The 14,838-nt window shown below is 42.1% G+C and overlaps 2 protein-coding genes across 11 annotated transcripts in view; one reads left to right on the top strand and one right to left on the bottom strand.

Annotated features, from left to right (window-relative positions):
• Positions 1–14,838, bottom strand: part of clcn2a (chloride channel, voltage-sensitive 2a) — a 62,727-nt gene that overhangs the window by 29,214 nt on the left and 18,675 nt on the right. For all 9 annotated transcript variants that reach the window (XM_016674949.1, XM_016674943.1, XM_016674950.1 and 6 more), the window contains exon 2: positions 956–1,124. In XM_016674949.1, the coding sequence (XP_016530435.1) occupies positions 956–1,124 (169 nt within the window). The remainder of the gene's footprint in view (positions 1–955; positions 1,125–14,838) is intronic.
• On the top strand, positions 2,213–4,681 carry LOC103143048 (zona pellucida sperm-binding protein 4-like). 2 transcript variants are annotated; one of them, XM_007559438.2, is made up of 8 exons: positions 2,213–2,561; positions 2,657–2,844; positions 3,018–3,115; positions 3,321–3,478; positions 3,547–3,739; positions 3,813–3,960; positions 4,040–4,115; positions 4,535–4,681. In XM_007559438.2, the coding sequence occupies exons 1-8, from the start codon at positions 2,279–2,281 to the stop codon at positions 4,630–4,632; spliced, it is 1,242 nt and encodes a 413-aa protein (XP_007559500.1). In that variant the 5' UTR covers positions 2,213–2,278; the 3' UTR covers positions 4,633–4,681. The 2 variants fall into 2 exon arrangements, with proteins under 2 accessions (XP_007559500.1, XP_007559499.1); XM_007559437.2 differs by having other exon boundaries at positions 2,216–2,561; positions 3,015–3,115.

Below are 14,838 nucleotides of genomic sequence, written 5' to 3'. Positions count from 1 at the left end.
TCTGATATTTGAGATTCCTCTCTCATATAGCATATTTTTCTACAGTCAAGGAACTGTGGCGGTGCTGTACTACATAAAATAGGCAGCATCCTTTGTACTTCACAATCAATTATGTCTACGTTTAGCAAGGTACACCGTAGGTGAAACGAATCCATAAACTGTCAGTTTTAAACTGTCTTATTTTATGTTCATAAAACACCAATAGATTCACAGTGAATCCTTCAAAAATAATGCATTTATTCAGATGGTGGTCAACATATGCAGCCTAAAATGATGCAAATAAGCAGAGTTACTACTCCTACCTATGAACTAAAATCGATAAGGTGTTTCTTTGGGAAAAAAAAAAACAAAAAACAATATCTTTGTTACAGGCCCTCCTGTTGCCTACTGCCACTCCGTTACTGTTGAATCCATCAGTCCGAAGTGGAGCTCTCTCTGGCAGCGCCACTCTCTTATCTGCCTTCAGCTGGGAACACGAGACAAAAAGAAAAATAATCTGACGGTTCAGATCAGAGTTCAACTCACAAAAGAAAAAAAAATAAATAAATAAACACACAGTAAAGCAAGTATCTCCCCAAACATACGTGGACTGACAAATACACTGCAGGCCGCTGGCAGCCAGCAGAGGGTGCACACATTGAGGCAGCCCTTGTTAGCTGCAGGTTGTTGCTCAGATCAGTCACTTTTAATCTTGCTCACATCCTCCCCCTGCTCCCAGGTGTCAGGTAGCTGCGCCGCCGTAACTTCAAGGAGCCAGTGTTTTCACGCTGCTTGCATGTCTGCTGGAGCTCTGCAATCTGCCATAAAAGGCTTTTTCACACACACACGCACACGCACACACACACACTGCACACAGCCAGCAGCGCTGTGCTGGACTGACCTTCAGGGGGGTTTTCCACATTGACACAGTATTTTTGTGTCAGGTTCTGAGGCTTGCTGAATGACCATCACTTACGTTGGCACTTTGCACAGGGGTCTTTCTCGTACTCCAGCAGGTCTGCGGTGCGGCTTCGAACGCTGGTGTTCCTCCGCAGGCCACCGCCGTCCCGCACGCCTCCATCCCGCAGGCGGGCCGCCTCCTCCTTGGCATACACCCCCAGCTCCTGGGTGTAACGCCCATACATCTGTATATACGTAATGCAAGGGGGGAAAAAAAAGGGGGGAAAAAAAAAAAAAAAATGAACACCTTAGTGCAGGCAATAGAGGTGGGAGGCAGATATGACTCAGCAGGGTTTGTGTTTAAAAACTGACATCTCACAGCGGGACGGCAGGCTTACGTAAACACTGAGAAACTTCAGCCCAAACTGAGGCTAAATAATAGAGAGGGTGAGGAAAGTTACACAATTGAAAAGTTGTTGAATTCATATTTAGACCGCGTTGTACAGCAGCAAGCTTAAAACAGGTGACATCGTTTTTTATTTCAACATTTCGATAGTGTTTCCAAAGCCATTGGAAACACTATCTACCCTGAATCAAAATATGATGGAAAACTATATCAAGTTTCTTATCTTTCTGCAGACAGTGAAGAAAAAGTGATGATGTGCGATTAAAAAACAGCAGTGTCTGCATTTCTCTGTATAAATTTAAACATTCACTCTAGGACCAGGACATTTTTTATATATATATATTTTTTTGTGTTCCTGTGTTTTACTGGATTAACACCAAGTTTTAGGAACACTACTGTTTCAAGGAGCTGCATCACATCTGTGTTGCATAAAGTTGAAACAACACCTGGAAACGGTGAGCAGGTATTCCAGCCCAGAACGACTGGATCATTGAATTAAAATAAGGGGAAAAAAAACATAATTTTAAATATGTATTTAATAATTATAAAAACATCAACAACAATAATTCAATAAAATGTGTATTCAATACAAGTCAGAACAATATATAAATACGTAGGTTTCATATTTAACTTATTATTTAACATTTATGTATTAAATAAAATTATATGAATTAATTTTATCTTTAAACTTTTATTTATTTATTTATTTTTTTTTATTGTATTGCAGGATTTCTAGCCCATCTTAACGCAGAAGCAAATTCCCTCAACGCAAAGCCTAATTGGCACATTCATCTCAAGAGAAAATCCACAGAGTTTTCGCTCCTCGGTCATGAAAGCTCTACCTGTCACATCCTCTCGCTCATTAACTCCACAGGCCTGTCACACATTAACTCCTGACGAGAGGCGGAGCTCCAAGCGAGACGGCGCCACAAGCAGCCGTGCACAAAAAGCTGTGACGGGGAACGGCGTGACCTACATCTCCGGTTTTGTTTCATGCCCGCCATGATGGCGCTGCTCCAGTGTCTGCTCGGTGTTGTTTTGGTTTGCGGCGTTTGTGCCCAGCAGTACTGGCGGCAGCCGCAGAAACACCCGCTCACGCCTACTTTCCAGAAGCCTCAGCAGCAGTCGAAGGTGCCCCCACCTGCAGCTCCATTACATGAATGTGTCCTGGAAGAGGCTGAGAAGATCCAGTGTGGGGCTCCAGGGATCACTGTTGATCAGTGTCAAGACATTAGCTGCTGTTTTGATGGGCACCTGTGCTACTATGGGAAAGCAGGTATGTATATGTGACCAACTTCACTTTTTTTTTTTTTTCCTCATATCTTAATTTTTGTAATATAAACACCCATGTATTGCACTCTTCTTGCCCAGTAACTGTACAGTGCACCAGGGATGGCCAGTTTGTAGTGGTTGTGGCCAGAGAAGCCACTTGGCCACCCCTGGATGTCAACTCGGTCAGCTTGCTTGACCCAAATGAAGCTTTCTGTGGACCAGTTGATGGCACCTCTGCCTTTGCCATCTTTCAGTTTCCTGTGACTGCATGTGGAACAACACTTAAGGTGGTTTTTATGGTCCCCAATTTAAAAACTACCATTAATCCCTTTTTAAACAGTCCAACTGAATATCAAAGCATGAACTGGAATTTGTTGTGAAATGGTGTGTTGCCAACTACAGAGTTTTAAACGGACTGGATGGTATGACTCAAGCTTGAATGTATTGCTATTTACAGCAGAATGACGAAGGTTATGTGGTGTACGAGAACCATATGGTGTCTTCGTATGAGGTGGGAATTGGACCCAAAGGCTCAATCACCAGGGACAGCCATTTTGAGTAAGTTTACTTTTCTTCAATTATACTCTCCTTCTCCCTGCTGCCCAGTAAATGTTTACTGGCACATTTAAATGTGGTCTACAGTAAATTTTCAGGATAAAACTGACCTGTGAAGCTTCCAAGTATATTCTGAGAGCATGCCAATTTGAATCGTCTTCCAAGATGCAAAACCTTTAACAGAACATGAAGGCTCGTCTTCCTGCAGATTGCTGTTCCAGTGTCGGTACTTGGGCACAACTGTGGAGGCTCTCGTCCTGGAGGTGAACCCTGTTCCTCCGCCAATGTCTGTTGCTGCTGCAGGACCCCTGAGAGTGGAGCTCAGACTGGGCAAGGGCCAGTGTGTTTCCAAGGGATGTCTTGATGGTATGTAGCATTAAATTCACCACACGAGCTTCGGCGAGGTAAACCTAATCGAGCTGATATGATTGCAGATGTGGCGGCATATAGCTCCTTCTACAGCTCTTCTGACTACCCGATCTCTAAAGTGCTGAGAGAACCAGTTTACGTTGAGGTCCGTCTCTTGGGGAGATCTGACCCAAACATTGTCCTGAACCTGGAACGCTGCTGGGCCACTTCAAACCCAAACCCTCAGAGTGTACCACAGTGGGACCTTCTAGTGGATGGGTATGAAAGTGTTCATGTTAACAACTGGCCTCATGCTAATTGTACTTACAAAATATGCTTTGCTTGTATGCAGCTGTCCCTACCCTGATGACCGGTATCTCACCACAGTGATTCCTCTGGATGGCTCTTCTGGCCTCGAGTATCCAACTCACTACAAACGTTTCGTCAGCCGGATGTTCAGCTTTGTGAATTCTGACACCTACGCTCCTCAGAAGGATACGGTACCAGTGTCTGCTTTCATGACTAAACTGCATCACCATACCTGCTGTCAAAGGTTGACTATGTGCTCCTGACTTCCAGGTGTTCATTCATTGTGCCACAGCTGTATGCTATCCAAGCAGGGAAAACTCCTGTGAACAGCAATGCCACAGGCAAAGTGAGTATCCCCTGAACTTTAGCTGCTGGGTGATGTTGTAGAAGTGTGATGGGGGAACCTGGTTCAATTTACAGGTTCTGCACATGATGGAGGTCTTAAAACTAAAACCTTGTAATTTACAAACCAGAAGTAACTAATTTTTGGGATGACTTAAAATGCCCTTTGAGTTGGGATGCTGACTTGACAAATTTTGTCAGCAGACTTGGCCACATTGCAGTGCAAAGGAAAGGCTGCTTTGCTTTAAAGAAGGACTTGGTGGTTTCTTTTATGGGGAAAAATTGGCTTTGTGGCCTCTTTAAAAAAATAAAACTAACTTGCACTCCAGTCTTATGAATACAGTTGCTGCTCTGCTCTGGCAGCTGCAACAGTCATTGTCTAAAAGTCAAATGTTGCAGAAATCTTAATGTTTGCTCTTGCAGGAAGAGCTGCAGCGGAGGAGGTCCCCTCCAGCCACAGGCTCCTGGTGTCAAGTGGTAAAGTGATCCTGTTAAAGTCCACATCTCATCAGAAGCGATGATCCATTCAGTGCTGTATGAACCGTTTTAAATAAAGCTGGCTGAAAGTCATTGCCTGCTTCTGCATTTTTAATTCTTGAATTGCTCTTTGACTCAAAGTGGGCTGCTATGGTAATGTACACATTTGCTCCCAAATCACTAGCACTGGGATGATTCCCAATAGATCCAGAAAGCCCCCACTGAGTCTGCCAAAAGCAAGAATTCACTATATAAACTTGCATTAAATTGCACTAGTTGCCTGTTGCCACACAAACCCACAAGGTTTCTTTAAAGGCAGGACTTCAAATGCCAAATAAGACAACTTTCTATCCTGCCAAGGAACATGTAGGTGGCTTAATATAGGGATTCCACTGACTTTAACATGTACCCACAGGAGTAAGGGGAGGATCTGGCTCCTGACTCTTGCGTTGTAACCTTCTGTTTTTACTGCTGTGCTCCACCTCCCTTTGTTTTCCCTGCCTCATTGAGATGGGCATCACGACTCCACCAGCCTAACTCGCTCTGCTTGCATGAACAGAGGTGCAGGAGGGGAAAGCAGAGCAGCAAAGGATGTCAGGATACTGATTGCCTTCCTCTTGCAACTCCTGTCCTGCTGGAAGGTATTGAGGTAACGACGCCTCGTCTCTAAAGTTCACAGAAACGATCTCTGGAGACTGCCGGTAGATGTGAATAACTATTAGATTCTGAGTGAACGAGCATCTGGAGTAAAGCTTTTATGGTTAAATTATTGGACAAGTCAAGACTCTGTTATAGATGAGCTTTATCTTAAAGTCAGATCTTTGCATTTTTCTATATTTTATATTCATGTGAAAATCATTAACCCTTTACCAAAGCTAAAATTAGTCTAATCACTCCAGGGCAGAGATGTAAGGCTTTTAAGACATTTCCATTTGACATTAACTGCTATGGAGTGCTTTTAGCTGCTATGTTCATGCACCAAGTTGCCTTTTGCTAAAATATTGAATGTGTTCACATTTTATTAGCAAAAATGCCAAAAAGTTTGACAGGAATAAATGCACTAAAGCAGTTATTCACAAAAAGATAGTTGTGCCTTAAAGTTAAAACATTTATGGTGTCATAATTTTGAATCATTTCAAAATTATTCAGAAATGATGCTTAAGCATTATTTCTGTATATCAAGCTTTTTAAGAGGACATAAACTGCTAAAATGAGAATGGTGTTTGGACAATATGATGAGGTTACAACCAGGATTACTTATTGCCAGACGTCAAGACTAAATAAATCATGTAAACAAAACCTTTCCGACACCTTGAAATAGACTAAAGGATCTTGAAAACCAAGACATTAAAATATTTGAGATGAGAAACGATGTCTGTGTATCTGGTTGCTTTCTGATTCACAGTGACCCATCCTTCTCAAAAACATGAAGGATGTAAAGGATTTAAAGACGTGGCATCATCCAGAATTTCTTCAAGTGTTATGAATTTATCCAACAAGTCACGGAAGAAAAATACTGAAGCTGAATATCCGTCCCTTACATGACAATAAACTCAAGCACACTTGGGTTATGCTGCAGGACAGGATTCCAAAGCAACACTGCAGTCAACCTCTCATTGGCTACAAAACGTCCGTCCGTCCATTTTCTTCCACTCATTTGGAGTCGAGTAGTGGAGGTAGAACGTCCTCGACTTCCCTCTCCCCAACCACTTGGGATGGGGGAGAGAAACGGGAAAACAAAATTAAGGATTTTAATTAAAAGTGATTGCAATGTTGCCCCTTGTGCTCCAAAACCATCCAGGGTTGCTGCATTAAAACAACTCTCCTCTGGAGCGATGAAATAGACTAACGGTGCCAACGCTTAATAGCAATCATTTTTAACCAAGTGTGGCACAACCAGTTATAAGATTTAATGGGGAGGAAAAGGCAAAAATGGAACAAATCTATAAAGGGGCAAATATATTTTTTTGTGTGTGCACTGTATGGCTGGCTGATTCATTAGTTAAGTAGTTTAACAAGTAAACAGAACTGGTTTAAAGATAACCTGATGATTTTTCTGAAAGTGTGTGAAAGAGCAGCTAAAGTCCTGATCAAGACAGCTTTAAAAGATTGCCTGAAAATTGTGCCGTTTAAGGAACGAAGGGATCCTTTGAAATTTTGACTCCGGTAATTGTCACCCAAGATCTTAATCTGAAATCTGATTCAAGACTCATTATGGCGAGCCAGTAATATATCTGCAGTGAGTTACAGTAGCCTAGTTTCAGGGCACTTTGCCTTGATAAAATACACTAAAGGTTTTCTTAACAGAGAAACAGTCATGCTCCCCGTGAGTGTTTTGTTGAGCTCGGAGCCAAAACAACAACTTTCCAGTTTCACTTCCTCGGTCAACAGTCATCCGACGCAGAACCCAGAGCCGATATTCTATTAACTCTCTTACAATGGAGAGCCAAGTCAGCCTCTAAAGGTCAGCCTGTGTGCCCTTTAGACGTTTTGAAAGTCATACAGCATACATCTAAAATAACCAGATGAGAGAGTGGCTGTTTTCTGGTTTATCAAAGAATCAACGGTTGCCTTTGGCTCAGGAGGAACACCCGTCTTCTGCCAGCTGAAAGGTTAGCTGCTCACTTCTCGCCTCCTCACTTATGTCGGTGTCTTCAGACACTGAGCGGCTACAGAGCTGCATAGCTCTCTCTTTCTCTCTCTCTCTCTCTGCAGGAGAGGCAGCAACAGAAGCAGGGTTAAATGAGTTAATATTGGATTCACATTGAGAAGGCATAAACGTCAATCTAACTGAATTATAATGGGCCACATGCTCTGCTTGAATGTGTTTAATTGGTCCCTGGAATGATGCCCTAGGTACCAATTAAACACAGGTAACAGTAACAACAGGGTGCTTTAAAAGCTGACACAGGATACATTTTTTCAGTCTTGCTGTCCAAATCATGTGCATGAAGCAGAAGAAATATAACGACTTACAGATTGCTATAGGAAGAATCCACTTTTAGATCTTCATACTCTCCAGGGTCTCGTATCGCACAGCAGTCAGATAGGAGACAAACGGTTCATATCGCCGGATCAAAGAGTTGGAGTTCACGCCGCCGGAGAGGTTGCCAGTCAATCAACAGTCACTTAAGAGACAGAACAAACAACCGTCCACATGCACAATCGCTCCCAAGGGCAATCTAAAGAGACCATTTAAACCTAACAGTCATGTTGTCAGGCTGTGGTTGAAGCTGCAGAGAGAACCCAGAGATGTACGGGCAGAGCGTGCAAACTCCAGCTAGAGAGACTATTCAAACCTGGGAACTTCTTTTTGCAAAGCAACAACACTAACATGTGACACACCACACAGCTCTGACCCAAACACAGAAAACAAGCGCTTTTTACCGTTTCACTTGATGATTCTTGTGCTGCGTCTACTTTTACTGTTCTCACTGCATACTGTACAAGTCCAATATATTTCTTGATTGGTTTCAGCAGTATTGAGTTATTCATCAAAACATCAATCCCACCAATTCAGGACACACTCTCCAATATTCTGGATTAGCTCTTGTTTTCCTGTCATACATTCATCATCTACAGCAGAAAGTTGTTTGCCATATCCAGCTGAATAATGTATAGGCGACCTTGAAAAAGTTATCGACTTTAGGTCTCTTTGTAGTCTTTTCTGCCCTACGCCTGCCATCAAAGCAGTGTAAATCAACCAAAGGGTCGGGCTTTCATCAAAGAGTGTGGATCTGAAAACCTGTTGCTGAACAGTCGGGTCTCTTTTTATCTTTGGTCTGTGGCACGTTGCATCATGTCTTTGCCAAAAGTCATTTTGGACACTGTCTTGTCTGAGCAAAAGTCAATATTTCAATTGTGTGATGAACCAGCCTAGAAAATAGACTCGGGTCCCTCAGTGTCCTCAAGATATTTCCTTGTTCGTGTTAGTATATCAACTATTGTTACCAGTGCAGGTTTGCACCTTTGGCTAAATTCTCCGGAATAAATTTCAGATTGTTTAATGATGCCTTACAATGTTAATTGGAAACAACACAAATACTTTTGTACTTTTTAAACTTCTTTTGAGAATTTTTCCAACACCTTCAAATTTTTCCTCACACAAGCATTCCAAAAACATTTAATATTTGGATGTTAAGAACTTACGTCATTTTCACATTTTGTCACATACCGCTCAATGCATTGTGTTGAGATTTCACTGTAAAGATCAGCTCACACACTTCCTCCTCCGTTCAGCACCAATGTTCAAGCTCAAGACTGTCGGTGTGCTGAAGCTCTTCTAGTAGCGGAGAAACAACCGTTGCAGGATAATTGATAATTTCTTATGTTCTCAGCAGGCTCCGCTGTGGGGGCTGGAGGCCTGGAGGGACGGCTGCAGAGCAGCAGAGAGGAAGAGGGAGGGACCTGTAAGGTGTGCTTGTTTTCAGGCTAAGTTTCTTCTGGGTGACCTTTAAGTGAAGTTTTCTTAGTACAATGGTTTTATTCTTGCCAATCTGCCACAACGGTCAGATTTATAAATTGCATAACTAATAGTTAACATCTGAACATTTTCTCCCATCTCTGTAGCTCGTCTCATATTACGATCTTCTCTTCTCTTCTTCTCTAATTAATGTTTTTTTCTCACCTGATCTATTTGATGGATCGCCATGTATCGGTTGAATTGCAGGTGTGCTGCCTGTTTTCAGATCAGATCGTTGACGAATTAATGTCCATTAAGAGCCGTTAGCTTTATATCAGAGTAGAAGGGACTGAATACAAATACATTTCACATTTTAATTGTAAAATATATATTTAAAAAAAAAAACACTAATATTTTTCAAATGCAAGTTCTCCTTTGCTTTGGTCTATCACAAAAGAGTTAGCGGTGACAAAATGTGAAAGAAATTATCCTTTTTTTTCCCAAGCAAAGTGATAAGAAATAAAATGAAGTTGATTAGAAAAAGCATGATACTGTGGTAAAAGGCTAAAGGTCTGGGCTCTCCTTGGTTACGGTGCCTTGTCTGCCACAACTGGTGCTTTTTGCTGGTAAAACTAAAGCAATTTACCTGTTTCCAGAACCAAACCCTTTACCAATTTTTTGACAGTTTCTTTGTTCCTTACAGTGTGTCTTTATGCAATGAATAAATGTGTCCATAAATCAGAGATGCATGTATGGTACGTGTTGTGTTGTGAGGCAAACTGACAGCAGTAGCTGCAGGAGTTGGTCATACGGGAGGTTAACTGGTTACAGATAACGGCTCATTTAACCCACAGAGAGAGTCCCACCTGCTGCTCCCCCAGGGGGCCGTGCTCCAGATGGCCTGTGACTTCTTCTACACAGGCCCGTGTAAGACACAAGCCCTGGCTGTACTTCTAGGGGGAGTTTGCTTATGCGTCTGTACTGTAGCATGCAGATCACTAAAATACAGTTTGCTCAAGAGCCAAAAGAAAAGAAAATCCACATGAAAGTAAAATCCTTTTGCTTTTTTCCAAGGTTTAGTCACCAATCAAACAGAGCAGTGTCAGTTTTAAATGCACTTTCATTTGTACAAACAAAAGAGGATTTAGATGGACTTTGCTCAGTGAAAAGGTGTTAGAGAGTCTCGTCTTGTCCAACAAGGAATACAACTCCACATTTTAGACAGAGCAAATGGGCCACAGAAGCCCTAAATGGATTTAAACCTTCAGCTCTTACGGTTAATGGGCCTGTGTATAATATCTGGAAAAACCTCTCCATGAGCAGGAAATATCTTCACATTATTATTTGATTTATCTTTCCTGGACAAATTTCCAAAAGGCCTCTCATCAGTGCAGCAGCACTGTTCTGGATCGCCTGCTGGGTTTTAACAGGAAGACTGTACTGCACGTCCACCGAGCTCCAAGAAAGCAAAACCCGCCCCACACTCCACTGCCACATCTCACGATGTGTCACATTTGCTAAGTCAGACAATCTGCTTTCTGAGACTATGGATTTGTAATATTTTGGGACTAATTAGTGTGTTCAACTGGTTGCTTTAATCTCCTTGCTATTTGCTCTGTTGGCTTTCTACAATGTTATCTTTCATTTTGAGGTTTCCAGTATTCAGTGTCGTATATTGCTCTTTTTGTTTCAAAAATGCATTTCCATTCCAAACAAATAAAGTGAAGTAAACACTGTTTTGAACTCTGCCTGAGTTGACATTTTACATAAAAAAAAAAATCTCCTTTTGGCGCATTACGATAACGTGGTTCAGCATGTTTTATTGGGATTCGTTTCTGATAGGGGAAGGAGAGCTATAGTTTTTTACAAAATATTTCACAAACAAAACCCTGAAGTGTAATTTACACATATCTACTTAGCCCCTTTCCTCTGATACCCCAAAAATAAAATCCAATGCAGTTAATTGCCTTTCCATAGATGGACTTCTTTGCCACTAGAGAAGTCCATCTATGGAGGTGAGACAAAGATCTGCAGCTCAGACGAGAAAACCAAATGATTTTACAACCACTTGAACGGTTGAAAGAAAGCCTGTAGGACATGTGGAAGAGGTTGCCTCTTCCGATATTGAACTGTTTGAGCTGCAGAATGGAAAGTTAATATCCAATACCATCCAGGGAGGGTGTATATATAAACTAGATATTTAAAAAATTGTATTTGTAAAAGATCTGAACAGCATGTATCAATGATTCCTACTTTCTGTTACATTGCATAACTCCAGGCAAGATAGATTTCAAGCACTTAATACAATTTTGAAAAAGTTCAAAATAACGAGTCATTTCACAAGAGACTGTACAGGTTGAGCAGAATGTTTCCAGTTTTTCAGCTATTTCCAGGTCACTACAAAGTAATGTATTCAAAAAGAGGCAATTACTGACACAAACATCTATATGAAAAACATCCAAAGCTTTCAACCCTGTTGATTTTAATAATACATATTCATCAGATGATTTTAATCTTCTTTTTTTCTCCTGCCTCATCTCTGCAGGTGGACTGATGGATGTTCCAGATCCGATATGATTATGGTTGTCTGATTACTTAAACTCGTGCTGAGAATGCATTGATGAGGCCAGTGGAGTTGCGAAAACTACCAAAAACACTCTGTTTAATCTGAAGCATGCAGCCTCCAGGGACAGGACAGAAAATTGAATTAAGAGGAGGAAGTGACAATGTGAGTCATCCTGCCTTCCACATTTGAATTAATATAGGTAGTGGAGGCCACTTTCAGAATGGGTCCCCATGAGTCAGAGCCGTCGCTCTCTCACACCTGCGGTGAAATAAACGTGCACAGTCTCGACGCATTCAGGCAGAGACGTGCGCGAGTGTGGAACCGAGACAGGAGAAAAGCGACAGCAGCACACGGTAATAACATTAGAGAGAGGCACAGAGGCTGAAGAGGAGAGAGGGATCCAATGCGAGGAAGAGATGAGAACCATCAAGCAGAGACGGTGACACCGTGTCGAAAACATACTTAAGTACAGAACTAGATTTTTAACGCACATCAACTCGGAGATTTATGCTTGCGTCGGGGCTTAAAGTGCCAAAGCGGGTAGCAGGTTGGTAAAACAAACTGACATGTCAGTTTGGGACTCAGAGATGTAAAACGCAATCAGTCTAAAAGTGGTGCAGTTTTAACAACTGAAATCTGAGGTGCAAGTGGTGCACTCTGTCACACTGTTCAATATTTTCACACATCGCTGCATTTCGTTTATGCTCTGCACACACAGGATGTCGTCACCGCCGCCCGTCAAAAGCACATCAGGTCAGCAGTCCGTTTCTCTAGGACACACTGACATTGAACTGCCAATCCTTATGATTACTGCACAATCTGAGCCACATTCACCTTGAGATACTTCACTTATTATTTGACTCGCAACAGTGACTTAACAATTTATTTTCAGAGAAAACAATGAAATTTACATATGTGCAGACAGCTTCAAAAAATCTAAAATCTGAGGAGAAAAATACATTTGACTAAAGTCAGGTAAACGTAAATAACATAAAATGTTGCTTGGACACATCCGGTTGCGAAATTTTGTCAACCTTAAACTGTTCCTCCAAGCAATTTAAAATATTTTTTCCACCTTTTCTGATTGTATTTTTCACCTCTGATGCAGAAACGTGAGTTTGAATGTGATGAAGCAGAGAAAATAAGTATTGGAAAAGTCAGCGTTCTTCTTTGTAAATATATTTCCAATGGGGCTCTTGACATGAAACTTACACCAGATATCAGTAACTAACCAATTAAATCACATGTACAAAAATTCAACCCAGATTAGTTTGTATACTATGTGAAATGACACTAGCAGCTTCACCTGTGCCATTGTCCTACAACTGAAGAGGGCAGAGGGATGCTGCACAAACTAACATGCCAAACCGGACCAAACCATGCCGTACAGCTCAGTGGAAATGAGGCATTAGTGAACTGTCTAAAGTGCAGTCTACCTTTCACCTATTGACTGCAAGAGATAAGCACCAGAGCCCGCCCAGTGACTCCACAGGAACTACATAAAGAAAATAAATAGGTGTGTAGATGGATGGGAACAGTGTTTCTCAGACTCAGTACCCTACATGTTTTGAGGCTTTTCCTGTTGCCACACATCTGACTTAGCAGACTTCTGCAGCACTTGATGGCATGCTGAGGGGTGTGATCACTCCAATTAGGTATAGGCATCTCAAACCTGCAGGACAGTGGACCCTGAGGACTAGGACTAAGAAATGCTACATTAAAACATTCAGGTTCTGAACACAGTTGAATGAAAATGATCCAATTTAGGCTAATTCAGGATTTGTTTCTGTTCTGCAGTCTCTGCAGTAGCTCATTCAGCAACGTGTGCAGGTAACAGCACAATTGGGAAGTGACAAGGTCTGGACTGGGCTCGAGCCAAACTCTTTGTGTGTGTGTGTGCGCGTGTGTGTGCGTGCGTGGAAGAAGTGTGCAGATTGCTGACAGGGAGAAACTAGACCTCCCTGAAGAGACAGCAATTTTTGTGCGACAGCAACAGAGACGCTAAAAATGCATAGACACGATGTGCAACCTAAACCCTATTCCAATGTTTTACTTTCCTTTCGGGGAAAGCAGTCGCCTCCTGGCTGAATTATGGAGCCGACAAGTAAAGCAACGCTGGTTAATTTAAGAGACCAAATTCTTTAAAAGAGACCAAAGTAAACTGCAAGCAGCCTGCTGATATTTACCAACCCAACTGGTCTGTGACACATTTCAAACAATCCAAAGAGAAGGAACAGATCTCACACTGCTGAGTCTAGTTTTCTGTGGACACAGTGCTGGCTCACTGCTCCGGAGACAATCTGTGTCTAGTTTCAGTATAATGCACTTTGAGCAGCGTGTTAATATCTGTAGACACAGTCACTGCGTGCTGATATACATCTGCAAGTGTCGAGCGTAAAGCAATGCAAACCTTTAGGTCCACTTAATGTTGTACATCTTTTTTTTTTTTTATTTCATCCCCGCATGCGCAAAATGATGCAGTGGCGTGGCTTAAAAAAAAAGAGACTGGAATAGATTTAAAAGAGTAACTTGATCTTAGGAGCGGTGTATGACTTTTTAGTGAAGCAGATTGCTTGGAGGAAAAACATTCTCACGTGTGCGTCTGCGAAGACAGCAGCGTGTGCTGAATGTACTGTATATTTCTGCAGTGTTGCAGTGCCCTGTGCTGAGGAGGGAGTGGCTTCTCCCTCTCAGGTGGATGATGACTTTGATGCTCGCAGCAGCTAAATCCTCCCGCCTCCCGCTGCTGGATGGACCCAATGTCACCGATATCCTGTACGAGGTTGCGTGTGTAGGCAGGTGTATATGTGTGGGTGCAAAACGTACCCTCCCACTCCAACACACACACACACACGCACGCACACGCACGCACGTTTACTCACACAAATGCCCATGGACAACCTTGCCCACGCTCCTGAATAGAAAAAACACATGTAGCTACTCGGGCGAATCCTATGACACATCCCGACCACCCACATCTTTGAGGAAAGCTTCTACAAAAAAACTAAACGATAAAAAAAAATAAAAAAAATCAAACAGTTGGAAACAAAACTGTCATAACACTATCCGTTTGACTCCTTTCTTGTCAGCATCTGACCTGCCGCTTCTTTAATTTACCACTTCCAGTCCTTCATCCCAGGAGACATGAAGCAGACAACCACTGACTGATGTCCCAGCATGCCCTGCCCCTGACCCCCTGACTAAACACAGCAGATGCAGCCTAAAATGAAAACCTTATTTAACTCAAATTAGTATTTTTGTTACTTTTTTCTGGTCCAGCCT

The sequence above is a fragment of the Poecilia formosa genome, unplaced genomic scaffold (assembly GCF_000485575.1).
Source record: "Poecilia formosa unplaced genomic scaffold, Poecilia_formosa-5.1.2 Scaffold104, whole genome shotgun sequence".
NCBI lineage: Eukaryota > Metazoa > Chordata > Actinopteri > Cyprinodontiformes > Poeciliidae > Poecilia > Poecilia formosa.
This window is presented reverse-complemented; position numbering and strand designations above follow the sequence as displayed.